Genomic DNA, 24,240 nt, shown 5'->3' on the forward strand with positions numbered 1-24,240 from the left:
TTTCTTCAACTGAAGGCTCTCTGTGATTCTAATAAACTCGCTGTGATTAGTGAGGGCTGTAGCAGTGCGTAGCCATAGCACTAATAGGAGGTGGACTTTTCTTCTATCCTCATTCATTACTCTTTGCTCCTCCACTCTTTGCAGGAGTTGTGTGGGGGGCATGAACAATATGAGAGGAGGTTGCTTAGGAGCTGTGGCCATCAAGACTGGTCATTGGTCTGTGTGGTGGTGACTCTGTGTGGGTTAATGTGTTGTTTTGTTGTTGAGTATCGGTCAACCTCTTTCCCACTTGTTTGTTGTGCTGCATTTTGCTTTTAACCCAGACACTAAAATGTTGTAAAGAAACTGAACAGCTGACCTTTAAATGTTTTATTGCAAGACCTTTACAGCTTAAATGTCACTGACCTGATGTCAGAACATGGATCTGTTGGTTAGTTGAGTGTGACTGAGATTACAGCCCCATCATGTGGCTGCTCTGCAAATTGCACCTTTGTACCATGACCTCTATTGCTGCTGTGTGATTCACTGTTTTCTCTGCTGCTTAAACTCTGTATGGGCATTTGTGGTGTTTGGTTTTCCACTGCCATTGAAGCCTGATAGAGCGGTGCTTAGAATAGATTCACATTGATCCGTGATGGACAGCTAGAGAAGAGGCAATGGAAAAAAAAAAAAAAAAAAAAAAAAAAGAAAAAAAGGGGGGTAGGGGGGTATGGTCAACACAACTTAAACAAAAGAATGAACTGCAACAAAGATATATATATATATTCATAAAATGTAAGTGGTTCTATTGATGTCCATAAATTTTAAACCCAAAGAATACACATTCAGTGGTATCTGAAGTGAAATGGAGTGCTATTTTGTGGATTCTAACCAGCTTAACAATGTGTTTATTTCTGTTTCCTACAGGACATGTTTAAAGTAAATGCTTCTATCTATTCATAAAGTCAAAGCTCAGCCTTCACGAGTCATTTCATTGTGTTCAATTATTTCTTGATTGCTGTCCAGCTGAGTAAACAAGTGTCCACAGGCACCACAGGCAAAATGAATTTCCGCAGTCATTACATGTCTCTGTGGATTATGAGCTGTGTGTATTTGCATCACTGTGTAGTAGTGTATTGAAGGTGCGAGTTTGTTTCGCGTATGTTTATGTACTCACCTTCCCACCTCGTGGCCTCAGCTTGGTTACCATGAGAACAGCATAAATGGTGACATCACTGCAGCAGTGTGACATCATTGCTAGACGGTGACTCATTCCCCTGGCTCACTTGTTGTGTATCCGTGAGCGAGTGTGTTTATATGTGTGAAGATGCTAATGGAGGAAACATATTGGTCACAGCAAGGCGACAACAACACTCACTCATGACATCTATGAGTTTTATTCTATGTAACAAAATGAATCAACTTTGTTCTAGGAAGCCTAACAATATTGAAAACAAATGAAAAAAAGCAAAATCATCTGAAGGGACAAAGAGACATTTACATGAACATCATTGAGAAATGTGGCAGAATAGAATTATATTGCACAACTCAACACAAATGATTCCCTGTCAAAAGAAATTACAGCATCCATCTTTATATTCATGTCCCACAACTCAGTGCGTCTGTTCAGAGCGTCACATGTGATCAATATGGCATCACTTCATGTTACTCCACCACTGTATATTTTCTAACACAACACAATCACATCTTTGGGACGTACAATTTTCAAAGTTTATTTGTCGGTGGGATTTTGATTTGCATGTTGCGTAAATTGTGAATGTAAAAATCAAATCAAAACAACCAAAAGGAATACCATATGTGTCTGTAGTCTTAAGGGGGGAAGTAAGCGGCACTATCGCTCTCAACCGGTGCTAATTAGGATGGACAGAATCTAATCAGTAGAGGAGAAGGAGGGCGGAGGGCAACCCATTGAGAAGCCAATCTGTTCAATTCAAACAGTTTTACCGCATACTGCCCAATGCTAAATAGGATGATTAACTTAACCTCTGACAAATAAAGTGAATCTAAACAGGAGGCAACAAAACACACATGGGGTGGATGTACTGTACTTAGAACTATTTAGAAAGCTTGTATTTTGGAGGAACTGATCTTAATCGCCGCTCTCGCAACCCATTCACATCTCTATGTTTCCTTGTTATGCCAGGTTAAGACTACACAATAATAGTCTGCCTCAAAGACCAACATGCCTCAGGGGTCGTACTGAAAATGGATCTCACAATATCCCAACACAAGCACCAACATGCCAGAATGTTGTCTTCTCTCCTCCAGCATGACAACTTCTGTTAAAGACTTTGAGCAATTGCAACACAAAACAAACCTTTACGCACTTCTGTAAACATGGTGAAGCAAAAAAGGCTTCAACATAGCTGATGTCTAAACTGTAAATCAGAAGAAGATATTTAGACAGAAAATCACCTGTTATTATCTCCCTTTAGGAATGGAATACATTTTATGGATGTATAGCAAAATTGTCCCTGACACCTCCCTCTGATGAATGAATGTTGTGAAGAATGGCACACATGACACGTGCAATTTGACGAGAATTTATCAACTAATCTACAAAAATGTTCTGTAATGTGAAAATTAGTTGCTTATTTGTTTGCGGTTTGGTACAGTTTATCTGAGCCTTTTTTTGGGTCTTGTTGCTGGAATTGAGGTTGATGAGCAGGGATCTGTGTGCTTTAAAACCAAAACAATAAGCTAAAAAGCTCTATTGAGATGAGGAGAGTTGCAGCACTGGGGGATAAAAGATGCCGTTTTTGGTTTTCCAGTGGACAAAAGTTGGAGATACTACCTGGTGCTTTTTTGGTATGATCTCTTTTGCAGTTCCAAATGAGCTGAGGTTATACCGAGAAGCGACATGACAAACACTGCTTTGTCACTTTATCATCTTTGAGCAACCAGAGTCATTTGCAGTTGAAAACAAAGTCTCTGAAACCAAAAATGCATCAAGTTGAGTTTAGATGGTAACATGAGGTGGAAAAATGCTATTAGGGGCGCTTTATATTTATACATTTGACAGACGTTGAATCGTGTTGTATCTTGACATTAACATTTTTTTTTACTTTCATATAAGCACTTTAACATGCCAAAATGTTATGATAATGAATCATTCAAGAAAATCTAATGTACTGTATAACACAGGTTGATCTGGGCAAGACTTTCTCAACCACCTTCATCTTTATATATTTCTTTGAAGACAAACAAGCTTGTAAGGCTGAATATAGCCTGATCAAGCTGTTTGCATCATATAATGGTGCTAGCTTTGATCGCTGGGCATGTTCAGTACATAATAAACAAAGAGCGGCTGTACATTTGAGTTGCTGTGAGGTGTGACATTTATACATCCATCCACAGGGTGACACTGTGACATAGAACAGGTGTTTCATCACTGATACTGTTCTCCTCATCTCTCAGACTTCCCCTGCCAACAACCTTCATGTCAGGAAGACCCTTCGCCCAGCTAAGTACTGACCTGTAAGCTACGCTATTTAGTGAAACCTAACCTCTATATATGAGTGTTACTTATAGAATTGCAACAACAGGCAAAAGCAAAAAAAAAAAAACTGCACACCCCATATTGGAGACAGTACATACTGTACACCAGCAGACCACAAAAGCAAGTGTAGGTATGGGCAATAATACTTGGTGTAGGGGTTTACAATAAAATTTTTACAAATGTAACTAGACTGAGGCATCTCTTGTTACACAAATGATACAAATACAAAACATATGAACACGCGCAAAAGTGTCACACACACTGAGCTTTCACAGGCATTCACAGTTCAGGCACACACCATCACTCTTGAACACACACACACACACACACACACACACACACACACACACACACACACACACACACACACACACACACACACACACACAGCTGTATCATATGAAATTAGGTCTAAGCTAAAGGTACATTTACATTTACATATTATATTTGTTAATATTCAGAAATACGATTACAGTCGTATTATAATGTACATGTCGTTTTATCATTACACTATCGCACATAGTGAGGCTCGTTCTTTAGTTCATTCATTAGTTGAGAAGGAGGAGATGAACTGATTCACTGATGCGAGAGAAGTCAAATGTTTTACATCAAAATTGACAAAGCTGGAAATCCTTAAAAGATCCACATGAAAAAGTGCAATAACCTGGCCTAGTGAATACTGGGTGTATTCACTTCACTAAATAACAGCTTTCAAGTTTGACGCAACAATAACAAATATTGATAATAACAGTTTATGACAAATATGATGATATATTCTAATTCACTTTCTCGTTCAGAGTTAGAAGAAACTGATGCCACTCTCAAGCTACAGTACAGCCAGGAGATGTTTTTGCTTAGCTTCTGCATCAAAGAGTTAGCTAGCTTGATTCTGTCCAAAGAGTAAAAACTCACCGCTAAACCAGTAATTGACATGTTTATATGATGCTTGTTCAGTTTGTGTGTTCAAAAAATTTAATATCCTATTTGTTTTCTCCTGATTTCAGTGTTTGCTAAGCTAACAATTCCTTAGCTCACAGAAATGTGATATATGTTAAAAGAAAGTGAAATTCAGTTGCTAAGCACTTGCTCCCCTTTTTTAAGCTGAACCACTTGAATACACAGAATTATTAATTATTCTTTTCAGTCTAATGCACATGTAGCATTACACCATTTATCTACTTTCATTCACATTTGCAAACAGGTGAGCACACACCAAGCTTCCTCTTCAACCTTTTGCTCTTTTTCGCATTGATTTTTGATCCGAGCTCAGTTCAGCAAAGTTCCTCTCCCTCCACCTATTATCAAAGTGCTTCCTCTCTGACATTTATGGAGGAAGAAGACAAAAAAGGGGTTGAGGGTCAGAGCAGGACGACAGCAGAGGAAGAGAAGAGATGGCTATTTTGGCTTTTCAACAGTGAATCACGGAGGCAGGTTTGGCCTTTCTGAGAAATACCGTTTCTGTCATACAGGCTGCAATTATTGTCCTGATTATGCTCGCTCCACATTCTTCTAGTTTCTGTTGCAACACTTGCTTTTCTTTGACCACGTTTCATATAACAACAACAACAACAACAATAAGAATGAGTTATGGTATTGTTATCAAATTACATTGCGGCTCACTAATTAGAAGGCTTACATTGCTACTATAAAAGTTTCAACTGGTTGAACATATATATATATATTGATAGTAACTTATCTAGTTATGGATACTAAATACATTTGAAATCAACTTTTTAAAGACTTTAAAGCCACAATCTGATGTCCTCACTGTTGTGCCTCTGACAACCACAAAGTTGACAGACGGCAATGCACTGACAAATGGACTGAAACAGCACAGACAGAAAGATTGTGCCCATTTTCAACAGTATCTGTACACAAGAACCTTTGTCAGCACTTGAAGCAATTTGAAGATAAAAATTATACATATGGTGGTTTACCCATGACAAGCTGATTGTCGAGAATATGTTAAGTCGAGGACAAGGTTTTATCTTAATAAAGAGAAAAGACATGTCCTTTTAAACACAAGAATCCTTTTGAGAAGTTTTTGTAAGCATATGTGGATAAGCTTTAGGTGCAGCCTCACTCATAGAACAGCACATCAGTATGCTTCACCATGCTGCGGTAGGCGGTTATCTGCCTGCCTCAACACCATCTTCGAGTGTAAAGCATGTGGACACTGTGCTGTAATCGCTGTAATCAGTAATCTCTCTTTAAGTGCTGTATAAGTGGTTGTGGCTTTAGACATTGAGGGACTAATGAATGCAACTGCACACACAAAAACACACAGAGGGGGCAGTCTGATCTGGGTTTGACCTGGGAACGATGTATTTTGCTCCTGACACGCCCTCATTTTTTCTCACACTCAAACTCACACTTTACGGATTGCTTCATTTACATTATTCTCTATCAGCAGAACATTAGTTTCTCTCTTGTCACCTTAGTTGGACCATATGGACCAAACAACAGGCCCTTAGTTTGGTTTAATGCCATTCCTTTTTTCTCACTATCCCATGGTGCACAGCATCTGAACACTGGGTGTGTTTTACCTGGTAGATTGGATGCCAGAAATTACTTGCACCTGAGAAAACATTATAGGATATTCAGACGTTTTGGGGTTTATTACATCTTATTATCTGACATGTAAATGTAGCAAGCTGCAGTTTTACCAGTTTTTACAAAGTTAACCTTTTCACTATCATCAGCACCTGCAGCTGCTTTAAAAGCACAAGCTAGGCAGGATTTTTGAAACTTAGCATAAAGACTGAAAACAGCTAGCTTTAAGTTAAAATACATCTGTCCTGACTACAGCTTTATGTTAAACTTATCATCAACTCTCAAAAAGTGAGCAAATAAGTATACTTTATAAAATGTCAAATTATTCATTCACACAGATAGGAGAAAAAAAAATATTTTAAAAAAGTGAATCAGTGTAGTGAACCTTTCTTTGTGACTCCTGAAATAAAATATTATCTTAGCTTCAGTTGGAAATGACCTGTGTGCATCTTTTAAGGTGAAAAACATGAAAATGTGTGTATAATAGGAAGAGTGTGTAGGCGTTCTAATAGATTGCTGACTTCTGCACTCATGTCACCCTGCAGCTTTGTAATCTCACATGCTACGCACCTAAAGTGACAGTGTGAAAATGTGAGTGACACTTCTACATATTTTCTTCCGTAAATCTTGACTATATTTCTTAGGCCTTTGCCAAAAGGAGCGGGAGGGATTTTCACAGGTTATCAGATTGAATTTGTAAAGACACACATCAAGACTGAATCAGAAGTGCTACTAGAGTGTACTGCACAGCGGGATGGGCAGGAAGAAAAGAATGGCATCAATCAAATATCAAGTGTGTTTCCAACATGGCTCATTTCCAGTCATCACTGCCTCAAAAAAAGGGGAAAAAGGCCTCCCTACCTCTCTGCTCCTCTCCCCTCAACTGCATTCCTCCCTTCCTTCACCTGCCTCTCTGAACACTCACCCTTACTTCTCATGTTTCAGTTCAACTCACTCCCCATCGCAAAAGCCCCTCCCTCCACATCTTCACCCGTCCCTTTCTACTTCTGCATGTCACACTGCAGCAGTAAGACGATGGAGGGGTCAGACTTGGCAGCCTCTTTAAATTCTTCCAGGGTGATCTCATCGTTGTGGTCCTTGTCCATCTTGGAGAAGATTTTGTCCACACGCTGTTGGGGGGTCAGCCCGTCCTCATTCATGCGCATCATGATCACTGTGCCGACCATCTTGTATATGGCCTGCATGGGGCAAAAAAGGAAAAATGTTTTGTCTTTAACATAGGGATCACAATCTGATTGCTAAAGAAAAAAAAATCAAACACACACCTCGATGATCTCCAGCATCTCCATACGGGTGATCTTTCCATCTCCATCCAGATCATACATGTTGAAAGCCCAATTGAGTTTCTGCTCGAAGCTGCCCCTGGAGGTAATGGACAGGGCACAGATAAACTCCCTGAAGTCGATGGTGCCGTCACCGTTTTTGTCAAACGTTCGAAATGCATGCTGGGCGAACTTGGAGGCATCACCATATGGGAAAAACTGGGGAGTGACAAACAAGGCAACATTAAAAGGGGAATTGTGCATTTAAACTGTAATATTCAGATTATTTAACAAAGTCTTTAATTTTGAATTTAAATTTATACTTATTTATACTATTCTTTAATAGTAGCTAATTATTTTTAGGGGATCAATTATTGTACTTTTTAACTGCCATGTTTATTAAATGGTAAATGGTCTGCACTTATATAGCGCTTTTCTACCTAGTTGGTACTCAAAGCGCTTTACACTGCTTCTCATTCACCCATTCACACACACAAGCACACACACATTCACACACCGATGGCAGAGCTGCTATGCAGCTGACCTGACTCACCAGGGGCAACTAGGGGTTCAGTATCTTGCCCCAAGGACACTTTGGCATGTCACGTGGCAGCCGGGAATCGAACCACCAATCCTGTGATTGGCAGTCAACTGCTCTACCTATTGAGCCACCCCTGAAATGGGGTAGCCACAGCCACCCCTTCTATTACTTAGAAGTTTTAGGGGGTTAGTTAAATACTAACACCCCATTTCATTGGAAAAAAATTCATTTTAGAATCATATAACTTATGATAAAAATGGCTTGGTTTTGTATTTCTGCTGGCATTGCTGGATTTGTTGTTTCCTAAATGAACTACTATTAGTATTTTTGAACTACTGTGAATGTGTATAAATGAGCTTTAGACATGCAAATCTGATCTGTCAGGTTTCAGGCAGCTGCAGAGATGTTCACATTATTCTAGGCTCCGCCTCTTCTCTGTGCCCACTAACATAGGACGATTAGTCAGCCACTGTTACACAAGCTTTCCACGTAAATGTGAAAACCTATAAAGATACATTTAAAAGGAAACTTCTTTCTATTTGTATAGTTCAAGAAAAAATTATCATAATTTTAATTTCTTAATCCAGTTGAAAAGACACTACTAAAAATTGTATATTGAGTTCATGTCCCTCATGTCTCTTGCCATGGCTGCCTCCAGCCTTGCACCTCACCCTCACCTTAACGTAGAGCTGCTGAAACTCCTCCAGGTTGAGAATGCCAGAGGGACAGTCCTTGAGAAAGCCTTTGTACCACTGCTTGAGTTCAGCCTCATTGAACTCTGTGTTCTTGGTCAGGTCATCCAGGACCTCCGGAGCTAGCTTGCTGTTGTGCTTCCCCATGACGTTTCACCTCTCTTGGGTGGTTGGGTGGCAGGGGGGGGGGGGGTGGGGGGGGGGGAGAAAGAGACTGTGTGAACACGAAGGTGAGGAGGTGCTACACAAACAACAGCAACAGCACTAATGCCTCTAGGTTGTTTCCACAGCTCTGATCTCTGAGGACGGATACACACAAGAAATTACCTTCATGTGCAGGAAAACTGTCTTATGTGTTGAAATGTACATTCAATTTCATCTTAACAAGCTGAGTGGTACTGTATTAATTGCTACACTTAAAATAATGGACTTAATAACTTGATACATGTAAAACAGATAATTTCAACTACAACAAATAAAACAGAAGACATAACAATAAAAACATAGTTTATTATAATAGAAGACTAAAAATAGAAGTTAATTCTCACATTTGAGAACTTGTTTTTTATAAAATACTTATATAGTTAATGATTGAAACGTGTCAAAATAGTTGCTGATTAAATTTACCTAGTAGTGGCAGATATAGAGCTAAGTCTAAGACTTTACCATTAAAGCGGTTAGCTGTTGTAAACTGCAAAAAGCCTCTTAAAGTTGTATCTCCATATGTTATATTAGGCAAAGGAACAACATGCACATTTCCATTTTTCTAAATTAAAAATCAATACAGGACTAAATGGCTTGTCATATCAAACACAGGTCATTTCAACTACAACATGAACAAACTGAAAAAACAATAAAAACACCTGCAGTATGGGACTAAATGTCCATGCTAGAAAAGATCTTTCCAGTTCTATAGTGATTCTACTTCCATCACTTTAGGTGCATAATGCCACTGATAGCACTGCTTCTATTTTGACCATAAAATGGCCCATAGCCTGGCATCCTCACCACACACAATATTCACAAGGCTGAAGACCACAGGTGTGTCTTCATGATGCAATCTCTGACCCACGACCCTGTCTGACAGCTTTCACACCAGGGCACAGTGGATGCCAGTTTAGCCAAGTGGCCACTGATCCCCCTCCAAAATATGGAGAGAGTGTGAGGACAGTTTGGTAGCGGAAATATCATCCTGTATCCTGTTTTATGGCGAGTGAGTCATGTAGAAAGAGGCAACAAAACCCCAAGTCACTGCAAACAGTGCAAATGTTTTAGACTTCCCGTGAAAAGTTGCAGCCACTGCAGGGGAGCCAAGAACATAGAGGAAGAGCAGTAAAGGATATGTATGGGAGACAGGCCATTTTATTATTAATGTGTTTGGAAAAGGTCACCTGTGATCTTATCAAGAGGAAACATAAAAAAACGATGTTTCTCTCTTTTTAAATAAACTGTGCTGTTCAGGAAAAAATGTAAAGGCAAAGTAAAATACACACCAAACCTTTCAGTTGGTGCAATCAAACATTTGAAGCTTCAATGGGTCAGCTGGGTGTTTGTCTGTTCACTGCAGTCCTGTATAATATAAACTTCTTTTTTATGTTACTCCCAGAAAATACAGTAACTTCCACTTATAGCATAATTTTTAATAGAATCCAACATGTGCCAGTCACAAAAGAGCAACTGTTGTTTCCACAAAGGTATCTGTATTTACATTGGACAGTGGCAAAGGTCAATTAATTCAAGGTGAGTCAAGTTTACCTAATTAAACAAGAGTTTGCATGCACACACAGTTTCACAAGGTTAACCACTAGAGGATGGATGCAGACAGATGCTGGAGGCATTGTTGATCAGATAAGATGTTTCATGTTGGGACAAAAGACATCTGTAGCACCATTTTCTGGCACGGATGAAGGTCAATTTGAAAGAGCATCACTAAGTAGTGTAATTGGATTAATAAAGGGATGGTTGTAGCTCAGTTGGTAGAGTGGTCATCTACAAACCCCAGAGTGAGGTGTTCGATTCCTGGTTCTTCTTGGGTGCGGGTTAAGGTGTTCTTGGACAAGACATGGAAACCCCATATGAGGGACTGAACATGTCCAACAATATTTTCCCCAAGGGCATCAATAAAATGTTATTATTGAATTTATACAACTATGTGCTTCAGGCTGCAGATATTTAGAAAATGTATTTCTAATTCAGTAGCAGTGTCCATGCAGGCAGCTCTGTAGATCATTGACTGTCTCAACAAAGATACACACAGCAAGGGCACCAACATGTGGTGAGTATCTTTGGCTTGTACCCTTCTGGGGGTGCGTACACACACAATCCAAAGATCTGTAATGTTGTTTCTTGCTACCGACTGAGGCAGATGAGATTTTATCCCACTGTTAGGGACGTAAATGTAGCAGATAACAGAGTTTCCTGTATAAGCAGCGAGACGCGTCACAAGCCAGGCAAGCAAACGCACTGGAAACTTATCCTCTCTAAAGAATCAAAATAAACACTGTTCATGCTGGGCAAGGTGCTTTGTAATCATTCCAGTCAGGTGCTCAGGTGTCTGCTCGCTCATCTTACTGAGGCAGAAATCTATTGTAGAATGACCCTAGCTGTTTCTTTTTCTTGAATTAAGCTGCCTTACAGAGCAGACAAGTTACATTTCGGGGGAATCAATTAAATACACATACAGGAATAGAGATTACAGACTTCTCTTATCTTTTTTCATTTTAGCTGCATTGGAGAAGGTTATGTGAGAGCTTACATATATATATATATATCGTATACATGTGCATATATTTGTTAAAGTATGGTATGAGTGTGTAGCAAAAAGCTGTGAAAAACAAAGAAGGGAAAGGCTAAAACTAGGGCTGTTTAAGGTGAATCTAAGGAGGAATCTTCCTTTTAGTTGCCAAAAATGGTGAGTATGAGCAAATGGTAAATGGTCTGCACTTATATAGCGCTTTTCTACCTAGTTGGTACTCAAAGCACTTTACACTGCTTCTCATTCACCCATTCACACACACAAGCACACACCGATGGCTGACCTGACTCACCGGGGGCAACTAGGGGTTCAGTATCTTGCCCAAGGACACTTTGGCATGTCACGTGGCAGCCGGGAATCGAACCACCAATCCTGTGATTGGCAGTCAACTGCTCTACCTATTGAGCCACAGCCACCCCTTGTGCTTACTTGTAAGTACCTTTACAGCGTAATGGAATATGAGATGAGGTAGTGTTGCATATGGGCACACAGCACTGAAATGTTTCCATGTTTACATAAAATAAGTTGGTCAATCCTAATATGTCTCTTATGTTTTCAGAAGTTGATCATACTAGTTGATGACTGGGTAAGTTTCCTGAAAAGTCTTTTTGGAAAGCAATCCACTATGTTGCTGTTTACAGACAACGAGTTTGCACGACTTGGCACAATTTGATCTGATGCCCAAATTTGAGTTGTTTCTGTGACTTTCTTTCTAGTCTAGTCTGAATCTAGTCAAAATATGTGTAATGATAATAAATAATTTATATTATCTGAAAAATGTACTTTAAATAATTAAAAAAGACAATTTTCTTAATTTCCAGATATCATTTTACTGAATATCACTGATTATTTTCTGATGTGTCACAGAATTGCTAGTGTTGAATAAATATATATAAATAAATGTATTGTATATGTATCCCTATATTAATTCCATAACATCCAGCGGAAAAAATCCTCCAGTTGACATAATTTGGAGTTTATCAGTTCAGATTATTTCATCTGGTTATCCAGAGGCTATAATCTTGGTCAACCTGCTCCTCCAGATAATATAATTTAGATTGAAATCTCCTCCAGACAACATCATCAAACTAACATCTCCAGACTCCTTTGGAAACTGGATATCAAAGTGAAATCTCACCTGTCTACAGATTTAACCCAAAAATACAAAACTTTGTTAGGTAAAACCTTAACACCATAAAAACCCAATGTAATCGCCCTTGTTCATTCAAAATCACTCTCTCTGAAGCTAACACACACAAGTAACAGCTTTACTTACCCAATGTTCCAATTTCCCTCAAACATACAGCTCTGAATGCCTGCTCTGCAGAGCCCTCTGAACGGATCAATTGGCCTGGCAACATGCTGTTGCCGTGCACATTGACGTCTTTGACAGTTTGTTCACGTCAACAGGCAGCAGAGGCCTAAGCACACGGTCGCTCATAAACACACAAACATGCCGACATTTAACCAGGGACAACCATGAAATATTCTATCACAGTGGGAGAGAGGATGTAGAAAAAAAACTAAAAAAATTAAAACAAGAGGATGACTCAATTTGAATTCACACCTAGCAGGGAGAAGACAAACAGGGTTGAGACAGGGAGTGGAAGGAGATGAAGACAGAAAGATGGAGAGAGATCGGAGGCGGCAGGCAGATAAACAGAGCTTGTAGAAAATTGTCTCAATAGGCGTTCAATACAGAAAGACATGTGCCTTATGGAGTCTGAAAGGGGCCTTGACGCATGTTCATTCCAGCTGTCTGATTGATAGTAAACACCAAGTTTCATCTAAGTTGCAACTGTGTCGGAGACTTTGTGTCACTGTGTGTGTGTGTGTGTGTGTGTGTGTGTGTGTGTGTGTGTGTGTGTGTGTGTGTGTGTGTGTGTGTGTGTGTTTCTGCCAGCCCAATCTAGCTGACTGGATAAACTAGTTAAAAATGTTTAAATGCCCGATCAGTTGTAATAATGTTCACATTTGATGCATCTAACTTAAATTATTAAATTAAACTAAAACATTCACCTTTCTCACAGCTAGGACAAAAGCAAGGTTATAAAGCAGTGGGCCTACCCTGTCATCATTATGAGGCTCATGCACTCTGTCACTGAACACAGCCCAGGGGAAAAACATGTTGGTATCCCCATGACTGAAAATGAGTAGCTGGCAAAAGCTGTAATTGAGTTGGAAAGACAGCAAAAATGGAAAGCCAGGCCTCACAAAGAGTAGTAATTTCCTTTGTGTGTGTTTGTGGATGGGGTATGTGTATGTAATGCCAATAACCTTTGTCAGAATGGAAAAAGTACAACAGACTGTAGCAGCAATGAGTGGAATGAGGAACAATCAATGGGATACCAGTCCAATACCAGCTCTCACAATGAAGTGTGCATTTGTGTGTTACCAAGAGAAATAACAAAAATGAAGTACACAAAGATGGAAATTTCTGATCAGAGGTGACCAGTTTATTGATAAGTGAATGATAAACTACACTCTGAATAGCAGCTCAACAAACCATCAAAAGTGAAAGAGAAAAATATATCATGTTGACAACAGTTGCCTGGCTCACCGCCAAACAGCAGTCAGGCAGGAGATGATGCTACTTTTGGCCAATCACAACAGTCTCCCTTCCAACTGGATCTGACCAACTGGCTTGCTGATATACAAATGATGGGAAGATATAATTGAAAATCTTAGTATTTGCCAGCGTCTCATCATCCCACATGAGACCCTGGGTTTGATTGGATTTTATTTTGTGAACAATAGACACTGGTTGTCTGTTGTCTGATTAATTACAGCTCTAATATGGACAAAACAGAAGCTGTACTGACCAATAATAAATTAATTGTGTTGTATTTGTATGATTGATCACACTGTGTGTGTAGAGATTTTACAAAGTAAAGGTGGAAGAAACAAGTTTTACACATGTGAAGGTTCCTCTACAATATAGCATTGTGATGAACAGCAATTTGACTATTTCCCCTGTATTTCCATGTTGAATCATCAGTGCAAAAGAGGAACAATTTAGATGATATTCGTTTCTTTGACAAAAAGTTACAGGTACAAGCCTGTATACCTGAAAATATCCAGTGACAAGTTGACTTCCAAGGTGTTTTTTTAAAAGACACATCTTATCACAGTTTATAATTAATTCACATTTGAATGTTTGACATGACATGCAAATCTACTTAATGTAGATATGCTTAACTCAAAGTCGATTTCAGTAGATTAATGTTTGAATAATGAATTACGATATATTACAATTATAGAAAAGAATCAAAATTTTGGGGGTTTCAGAAAAACAATGACAACAAACTTACTGCTGCTGAGTCTCCAGCTGTGAAGTGAAGTGACAGATCTAAGAGGCATATCTTCCTTTGCTGTTGTTACTGTACCACTTCACCTACCCCTGAGTAGTAGCAAGACACAACCAGACTTGCATCTTGTCACCTAGTCTAGTCTCGGTGGTCTTGTAGGTAATATTACATGCAAATCAATTAGTACCACTGCTTAATGGCAATAACATGTCATTGGTTGCAATCACACTGCCAAGCTCTAACTCATAGTATTGAAAGTAGTATTACATCTTATCTCACTGTCATTGCAGTGGAAAATCCAGACGTTGTGGTAATGTAGGAAAATATCACTAATACGTGCTTAAATCCAGACTGCCCATATGGTCCTGGTCTCCATGTACTGTGAAAGCCTTGTTAATATGGACTCAATATGAATGGTTATGTAAATACTAACAGACTTGTGAAATTATGTGATGGAGTTGAGGTGTTGCATCCTATCACTATGATGTCCATATTATTTCATCTACATACATCTTTCAGGTGACTGGAACAGAAAAGAGGCATCACTATAGAAACGCAGTTCACCTCAGTGTAGTTCAACCTCTAATTTAAGAGGCAGCATGTCTAAGCCTGGGGAGAAACACAGGGGACAAAACTGCCGTGTGTGTACTCTTATGAGTCTCCCATATATGCAAAATATTATTTATTCTCCTCTGTATTTTTATTGCCGCAATTGTTACAGTAGGTGTTTGCTGAGGTCTGAGTGACTCATGTCTGTGTACTGCACTAATTGTTGGCTACTGTTTCCGTCCACACCCCATCTATCCTACAAAGCCTTGTAAAAAGTGACTAATAATATTTCAGTAACACTTTTAAATTTAGGCCCAACTAATAACATTGTAGGATAGAAACATAAAATTCACTCACTCACTCACTCACACACACACACACACACACACACTTATGTGGACAAAAACACACTTATCGTTTTTACATTAGCCCCAATGCACAGTTGTTTGGTTGTTAGGCTCAGGTGTTTCAGCACCACACAAAAACAGTCCCTAGATCAAATAAACCCATGTCCCATAAGCACACACACGCGCACACACACCTGCACACACATACAGTAGCAGTGTGTTTATTGTGTAGTATATTCAAAGTCCAAATTCATACTTTCCATTCTCCCTCTGGTAGATCCACAGTCACACTTTGAACACACACACTTTCTATTATAATTTGGGATATGGACACATTTCACCTATCAGGGTGGTTTACTCAAGAATCTGTATAAAAGACGCAAGGCAGAATTGGATGCTGGGGGTAGGAAACGTGAAATTTGGTGACATTTTATTGTGAGACTAACTTTGTACTGCAGTTGTTTTTCCTGGTAGACTCTCCCACATACACTTACAGACACAAACTACCTTTATGACATGATTCAAACTCGTATAATCAAGTATAGTATATCACTATGTCAACTACAGCTACATTCAACACGTCTTAATTGTGAAAACTAGCAAAAGCACATCAAGGTTCATCCACCTGTAATGTTTTAAAACGCTGCATATCCAAAGTGCATGTTATACATCATGTTGGACATCTACAGTATTACTGGGGTGCTGATACCTCTGTAAAATAAACACTGGAGTATCTTCAGGGCAAGCTCTGTGTAAACAGGCTGCAAAGAGCTGCACACTGTAATGCAGCACAGTTTCTGTATAAAAAGGATGTGAGCTATGCTGTTACAGACATACGACTGCTCTCCTCTAATCACTCTAACTCTCCATATATTTATATGCCAACTTTAACGTTGTACTGTCTTTCCCTTGTAGTTGTGCATCTTCCTCTCTAGCCTTATGATGTATATTTATTATTATTATTTATAATTATTAAATATTTGAAATTGGCTCTATCAATTTGACCTATGTTTCGTTTGTTGTTTCTTGTTGCTGTTCTTTTCTCTCTCTGCCAAAGACAGCCACCTGAGTCTGGTTCTGTTGGAGGTTTCTGTTTCTTCTGTTTCTTCTTCTTCTTCTTCTGTTTCTTCTTCTTCTTCTTCTATGTCTTCTGTTTCTTCTTCTGTTTCTTCTTCTGTTTCTTCTTCTTCTTCTGTTTCTTCTTCTTCTTCTTCTCTTTACTGTCACCTAGTGTTGCTCAAGGAGGGATTCTGAGTGTTTGATTTCATTTTATTTCAATAAGGTCCTTACCTTGCTAAGTAAAGTGCCTTAAGAAGGTTTCCTGAATCACATTATACAGTGTAATTGAACTTTCCATAAATTCCTGACTTATTTTATTTCTACTTATCTTTTGGTGAAGGTTTGATAATTCCCAAGAGGGTTCTGTTAAAAGTTAAATCTGAAGTAATGGATTAGTACAGAAATTTGAAGATTTCAGGGAGTTGAAAGAAGCTGAAAATACAGTTCTAATCTCTAAGCTACAGTTTGTAATGTCTGACACTTCTAGTGGAAATCCTCCAAAACAGGGACAAAGCATTCTGTGACTGATTCTCATACTGACTGATCATTTATTCATAATATTTTGAGTAGCAAATCAGACCAATCATAACAGACCATCATCACAGGTGGGTATTGTGAGTCAATACACAAACACGCGTTTGGTCTACTACTACTCTCATGCAGAGGTTTCATGTTAGTAACAACTTCCAGAAGACGCCACTCTGATTGACTCACGGGCCAGCAACCTAAAGCAAAGACAAAGCAGATGTTGGGTGGAGGGGAAAAGCCTGTTTGCACTCTGACAGATCCATACTAGGACAATGGATGTGCACACACCTGTATTCCTAATACAGCTGCGGATGCGTACACAGACGCATTCCACACTACAAAACATGATGGCAATACTTAAAGTTAGCAACAGTGAGAAGAAGCGCTCCTTTGTTTGTGGTATTTGACTGCACAACCAGAAAAACAGTGCTTCTAGAATAATTCAACAACTTCTATGTATGAAACAAGTCGCTAGTTTACTTTTTCAGCACATGCACAGTTGATGCACTGGCAATGTAAACAGTTTGTGTGAACAATCTTTCGCCGTTCAGACCATTTTTCAGTTGCTAGCATTAACTACATTTCCAGATGTTGCATCTTGTAGGCAGTAAACATAAATAATCAGCACTTCACATATCTCATTTGTATTTGTTGAAATTTCTTATTATTTGTCAAAAATAAAATCTGTTCAAATACAGATTTAGAAGAATTTCAAACCTAAGATAAATAACAAGGAATAGCCACTGCAAGTACACTTTTTTCCAACATGTCCTTAAAATTGAACATTTGAAGTTTGCTACTGTCATCAAAAGATCTTTTGACATTTCATTTTTCTTATTACATTTCTTGCATTTGTATTTTTTTAACCAGAAAATGCAATTCAGCATCATAGGCATCTCATTTTCAGGGAAGTTGCTAATTACTCAATTAGAATCATTTTAGATTATCAAACTAACACCTCTTAACTACTGTCACAATATTCACAGACTCAGTGGGTTTTTAGGCTGTCAAAACTATTCTTTAAAGCACTTATCTCATTCTGAGTCAAAGTACTCTAACTAAAAACAAATTAATACCTATTCATTCTGATCTGACTTCCTAGTGTGCATTACTTTTCCATGGCACCAGACTATATCCATCAAGCCACTGATAACACTAACACACAACACTCACTGTCAATGGTATCCATTGATCGCTGTGGTGGTTCATTAGTCAACTGCCAATGATGCCAGACTTCTTAATTTAACATTCCTTTTTTGTTAAGCAGGTAGGAGCTGGGGGCATGTGTCAGAGTTTTTTTTTTACTGCAACATCTGTCTCCGTGAGTAATAAAGCATGTAACAGAAAAAGATGAATGAATCAGTCAAGAAACAAACACACACATAAACATACACACAATGAGCCAATGATGCATGAGACAGATGCACAGTACACCTGACTGTAGGCTCACAATAAAATGGATGTGATGCAAAAGCAGAGAAAGAAAGAGGTAGACAAAGGAGTGGGAGTTTGTGGGTGTCATAGTATTATTCATCTTCTGCTGCTAATAGAAAAGAAGGGTCCAGAAAAAAAAAACACACACAGACAGGAAATTGAAGCGTAACATGTTGCTCCAAGCTGATATTATTGTACTCTAGTGAATGTGGATCAATAGGTCTTTCCAGAGTAGAGGAAGTAGTTATAATCATATGCTGTCCCATCTAATGATTTGTCATCTGTTTTGTGTAACTGTAGCTTGAGCTTCTTTAAATAACACAGAGCCAGTTCTGTGAACAACATCACTGAAAAGACACAGGAATCAGCTTACAGCAAAGCAATCAAATAACCTGTTGGTTATCACCATTTTAGGTGACGAGAACATAGATGCTACAATTATTCATCTGTCTGTGGGGGATTGCTCCAGAAACTCTAAAGCTAGACAATAAACACCAGAGCATCAAGGGCTTGTGTTTATATAGTAAGTAAGTATATATAGTAAGTAAGTTTATATAATAAGTATTAAAGGATGCAGCAGGTTAATTACAGAACACTAAAACTGTTTAGCGAAAGCTCCATCTTCTTTATTGGGATTATCACTAAAATGATTTGGTTTTAGCATAGAGCACTGCAGCTAGAAATCGGCCACATATACTCTTGTCATTCAGAGGCACAATCCATTGGCACAGTAAAAATGAAAGATGAGCTTCAACAGTGAGTGGAAATGCAAAGCAACTGACACATCTTTTAATATGGATGGACATTAAACTAACAAACCCATTCAGATATTTGTGTTTTAATGCAAACACCAACCTCAACTGTGAACATTTTTAGATCACGCCGTAACTCTGGATGGCCTTTCTCTTACATCTAGTGCAACAGTAAAAGACCTTGATGTGATTCTAGATTCCAGTCTTTCATTTGAAGCTCATGTAGATAATATCACCAGGACAGCTTTTTTTTCACCTCAGAAATATTGCCAAAATAAGGAATATTTTGTCACTAAATGATGCAGAAAAATTAGTCCATGCTTTCATCACCTCTAGGTTGGACTACTGTAATGCCTTACTGTCTGGCTGTTCAACCAGGTGCATAAACAAGCTTCAGTTAGTTCAGAATGCAGCAGGGAGAGTCCTCACTAGAACCAGAAGATATGAGCACATCACGCCTATCTTATCTACACTTCAATGGCTCCCTGTGAAATTTCACATTGATTTTAAAATACTACTTTTGACATTTAAAGCATTAAATGGTCTTGCGCCGCAGTATCCAAGTGAACTGCTAGTGTCTTATGATCCACCACGCCTACTTCGATCAAAGGATGCTGGCTGCCTGTCAGTACCTCGTATCATAAAAACTACAGCTGGGGGCAGAGCTTTTTCTTACAAAGCCCCAAAGTTATGGAATAGCCTTCCAAATAGCGTTCGGGACTCAGACACAGTCTCAGTGTTTAAGTCTAGGCTGAAAACCTATTTATTTAGTCAAGCATTTTGTAAATAGATTTGGGAAGGACTCATCGACGTAGAGCATTATGGTGAACTGGTATGTTTAGATGCTGTCTTCCCAACTCTCACTGATCACTCAGGTTTGTTGATGGTGAAGTGTTCGGCTGCTCTACATCCCAGGGAGCCCTCATGTCTGTGTTTCCTTCTGGCCCACCCTTTTAGTTAGGCTGTCATAATTAGTCCTGTCGGAGTCCCTGCTGCACTATTCTACATATACATTCACCTCAAACTTTATCCGACTGTGAATAAAACTAACTGCCATCTCTCTATTTCTCTACCTCTCTATTTCCCTCTTCCTGTCTCTGTCGAGCTACACGTCATTCCACCCTTTGCCCTCTGGACCTGTCTGACTCGTCCTGATGCCCAACTTCTGGCTGGAGATCTCGTCGCCTGGATCCACCGTCTGCCCTATGGGATGCGTTTGGAGACTGGAGTTGGTCACACAATACTATGAAGTCGGTCTTGGCCTCGGCAGACGTCGGCAGCTGTTTCTCGGAGGTCTCGACTCAACGTTCGATAGTCCAGGAATGGAACAAGTCTGCCTGCAATTAACTAACTGGACTCCACATTAACTTAAAGACAATAAGATATGAGGATGGGTTCCCTGTTGAGTCTGGTTCCTCTCAAGGTTTCTTCCTGTTGCCTTCTCAGGGAGTTTTTCCTTGCCACCGTCGCCCTCGGCTTGTTCATCAGGGACAATCTCATTTCATGATTCATACACATTCACTGTTCATGTACTGTTCTTTGGTTGTGTAAAGCTGCTTTGTGACAATGTCAATTGTAAAAAGCGCTCTACAAATAAAATTGAATTGAACATTTTCTTTATATTTATTTAAAACAATTAAAGGTAGGGCGTTTGGAATTTATTTTGGAAATGAATGTGGGACTGTAATAGATTTCTCAAGGGATGCAAAGCTGACTCTTGAAAACTATATACAGACTGAAAAATGAAAGTGGGTTGTAGAAATGTATTTTTATTTAATCATGAGCCAAAGCTATAATCAATACCACTACTACAGCACGTTATTAACTTTTTTTTGACTGACCCACAAAAACAATTTAGTTTTTATCTGAGTTGTCACTGCCACTATGATGTCATGCATTTGTTTATGTATTTTCATTTTCAAGAAGTCCTTTTAGTTAGTTTAGTTTTTACAGCACATAAACACAACCAGTGTACGCTACATCAGCTATAGACCCAAACAAACATGAAGACACACACACACACACACACACACACACACACAAACATACACAGTTGCTATGATGCAATGAGTCATCAGATATGACCCTTTGGTGCAAATGCTGCATGACGGGCAACAATAATGTGAACAAGCTCACACAAGCTGGTTGTATTGATTGTGCAGGTCCCGGTGTGGTCCAGAGCACTGGACTAAACCTGCCTCTGCTTTTCTTTTTAATCACACAGGTGAACAAGAAATGACTGAAGGCAAAACTGAGAGACTTGCAGCCAACAAGCAAAAGAAACTCATGACTCACCTGTTACATTTAGTACAACACAAGGCAACCCAGGGGGCGTTTGGAGCCTACAACTTGCATTCTTCAAGTGCAGGGAGACAAGCCGAATACAATTTGATTCAATTTTGAGGCATATTGCATGCTTATTTATGCTCCAAATGTGCAGAACAGAGAGCAACAATGTACTTTCACCGGTGCGATACGCAGGTATTTTGTCCATTAACTGCTCCCAGAGCATGAAGGACACTGACAAGCAGCACTCTCACATGCATGCAGATGCAATGCATGCGTCCATTCAAGATGTATAGAGCTTTCTATCACAGACTCACCAAATGCGACATACGCCAGCACATCAGTGTGAGCGTGTTTATATGCCATCGTAGCCAATGACTCCAATAAGTCCCTCTTTTCTGCACAGCACAGAGCACTGTCGCAGGTTGAAGTGCAGCCCTAAGTGTCCTTGAGCAAGACACTGACGCTGGTCACTTGAGTGAGGCTGTTCCGGTAGACAGGTGAGAGTAATTACTGCCCTGACATGACACATAAATGCAGTTCCCTTTTCCTACTGTAAACAACAGAAAGACCAGAAACAATAACAGAAAATGCCCGCGGTTCAACCTTCACGTTACTTTTTCTCCCCCTTCTCCTAAGTTAGCACGGAGCGGCACATTTGACACGCTGTGAACCAACACTTGTACACATTAAAATGACGGTGAAAAATGTAAACAAATGTTTCCAAATGTAAACAAATAAAGAAAAATGTCTTCTACTTACTCTGTAATGTTTGGAAGAAGAATAAGGTCCTCACAGGGGGTGAAACAAAACAGTCTTCTCTGTTTCTCAAGACACTGTTTTTTTTCCGAAACAGTTGCTCTCTCATGTGAAGTGACCGCGGCGTCCACCTGGCTCTGTTCGTCTCTCTATCCGTCTGTCTGTCTGTCTGCGTGTGTGAAGATGAATGGAGCGCTGCGGCTCCCAACACCACCGACCAGGCGGCTCCTCGGAGGCGGACCCTTTTCTCTGATTCGGCGAAGCGGCTTGTCAATCAAAGAAAAAAATCGCGCACGCGCCTCTGGAGCGACTGCGCGCAAAAAGAGAAAGGGGGGGGTACAAAAAAAAAGATTGTAATATTTGTAATATATTGTAATATATATAGATATACATATATATATATATATATACCTTTTGGAATTTCAAGGTTTCTATGTCTTTATTGAGAACAACCATAAAAACTTCACAGTGCAAGTAAACCCTTAAAATTAATTACTGGTTCACTCCCCCTTGGCAGCAATAACCTCAACCAGGTTCTCTCTGTAGCTGTGAATCAGACCTGTACATTGTTCAGGAGGAATTTTTGTCCATTCTTCCTGCAGAAGTGCTTTAGCTCCGTCATGTTCTTAGGACGTTTCATGTGTGTGTGGCTCTGTTGAAGTCATTCCATAGCATCTCTATAGGGTTGAGGTTGTAGACTGGTACATTTACATGGAAGTCTTTGACATCACTTTACAACCCTTTCCAGCTTTATGAAAATCAACAATTCTTGATCATAGATCATCTAAAAGCTTTTGGTGAGGCATGGCTCACATAAGCATATTCTTCTTGTGCAGAGCAAACTCAAAAAGTTAGAGTGTTTTTTGTCAGTCAAAGCTCTAGTCCACACCTCCAAATTAATGTTCTTAAAGCAAGCTAATGCCTGGCCCCAATTAGCTTTTTGAGATCATTATTCCAGTTCACATACTTTTTCCACTCGCATTGAGGTTTTTATGGTTGTTCTCAATAAAGACATGAAAGATCAGAATGTTCTTTTGTGTTATTACTTTAGGCACATTATATTTGTTAATACTCTTGACTTAGATGAAGGACAGATCACACTTTATGACAAATTAATGCAGAAAACCATGAAATTCCATTAAGTTCACATACCTTTTTTGCCACTGTTGGGCCACTTGGGTTTTACTTTTACTTCACTAATATTTGTTGAAATTTTCACATGGACAATAACCTGGATTATTCAGTGACAGAAAAGGATCCAACAGTTATCCAAAAGTACATACATTTTTACCCAGACATCTCCAATTCTATCAGTTTGTTTACAGGTGTTGGGGAGTACGACTGCATAAGTGAAAACTTTATTTTTTTTTTAAAAGTGTGAAAAGTGAAACGTGTGACTGCAGGCAGAGCTTGCAAATTGCTTCAGGTATCACTTAAATTACTGTCGGTTATGCATGAAGACTAAGTATAAAAACGTTGCAACAAGTTTCCACTGCTAGTCAGACAGTGAAGTGTTACTTTCCAATGTGTGAGGGGGACCTGCGATGCCAGTATTATGTCCACACAATACTGCTTGATAATGGGTCATTAGTAAAACCCTGCTTTACATTTACTGACTACTGCCCAACATGAACTTAGGCAACAGAAAAGTACAGTTATGGTTGATAGGCTGAATACTTCTGCAAGTTAGAGACAGTATAAAAACAGCAGTATCCACCCTATACTTTTACTTGCTACATGATCATCCACTGCCTCATAACACCTTGTTGCATTTAATTGTTTATTTTATTTTTAAAAAGGAAAATAAATAGAGACCATGACTGCCAATCAGTCAGTTTCAGAGACTGAGAGGCTCCAGCTATCAGTGGGAGACAAGGAACACATCCATCCATTCT

At 39.2% G+C, this 24,240-nt stretch overlaps 1 protein-coding gene across 1 annotated transcript; it reads right to left on the bottom strand.

Moving 5' to 3' along the window:
• Positions 1 to 1,366: 1,366 nt before the first annotated feature.
• Positions 1,367 to 22,513, bottom strand: LOC113155016 (hippocalcin-like protein 4). The gene is made up of 4 exons (XM_026349472.1): positions 22,349 to 22,513; positions 8,554 to 8,729; positions 7,339 to 7,554; positions 1,367 to 7,251 (listed from the first exon to the last, which is right to left on the bottom strand). Exons 2-4 carry the CDS (start codon positions 8,713 to 8,715, stop codon positions 7,054 to 7,056), a joined length of 576 nt encoding a protein of 191 aa, XP_026205257.1. The 5' UTR covers positions 8,716 to 8,729; positions 22,349 to 22,513; the 3' UTR covers positions 1,367 to 7,053.
• Between the last annotated feature and the right edge of the window lie 1,727 nt (positions 22,514 to 24,240).

This window comes from Anabas testudineus, chromosome 11 (genome assembly GCF_900324465.2).
Source record: "Anabas testudineus chromosome 11, fAnaTes1.2, whole genome shotgun sequence".
In the NCBI taxonomy this organism is placed as follows: Eukaryota; Metazoa; Chordata; class Actinopteri; order Anabantiformes; family Anabantidae; genus Anabas; species Anabas testudineus.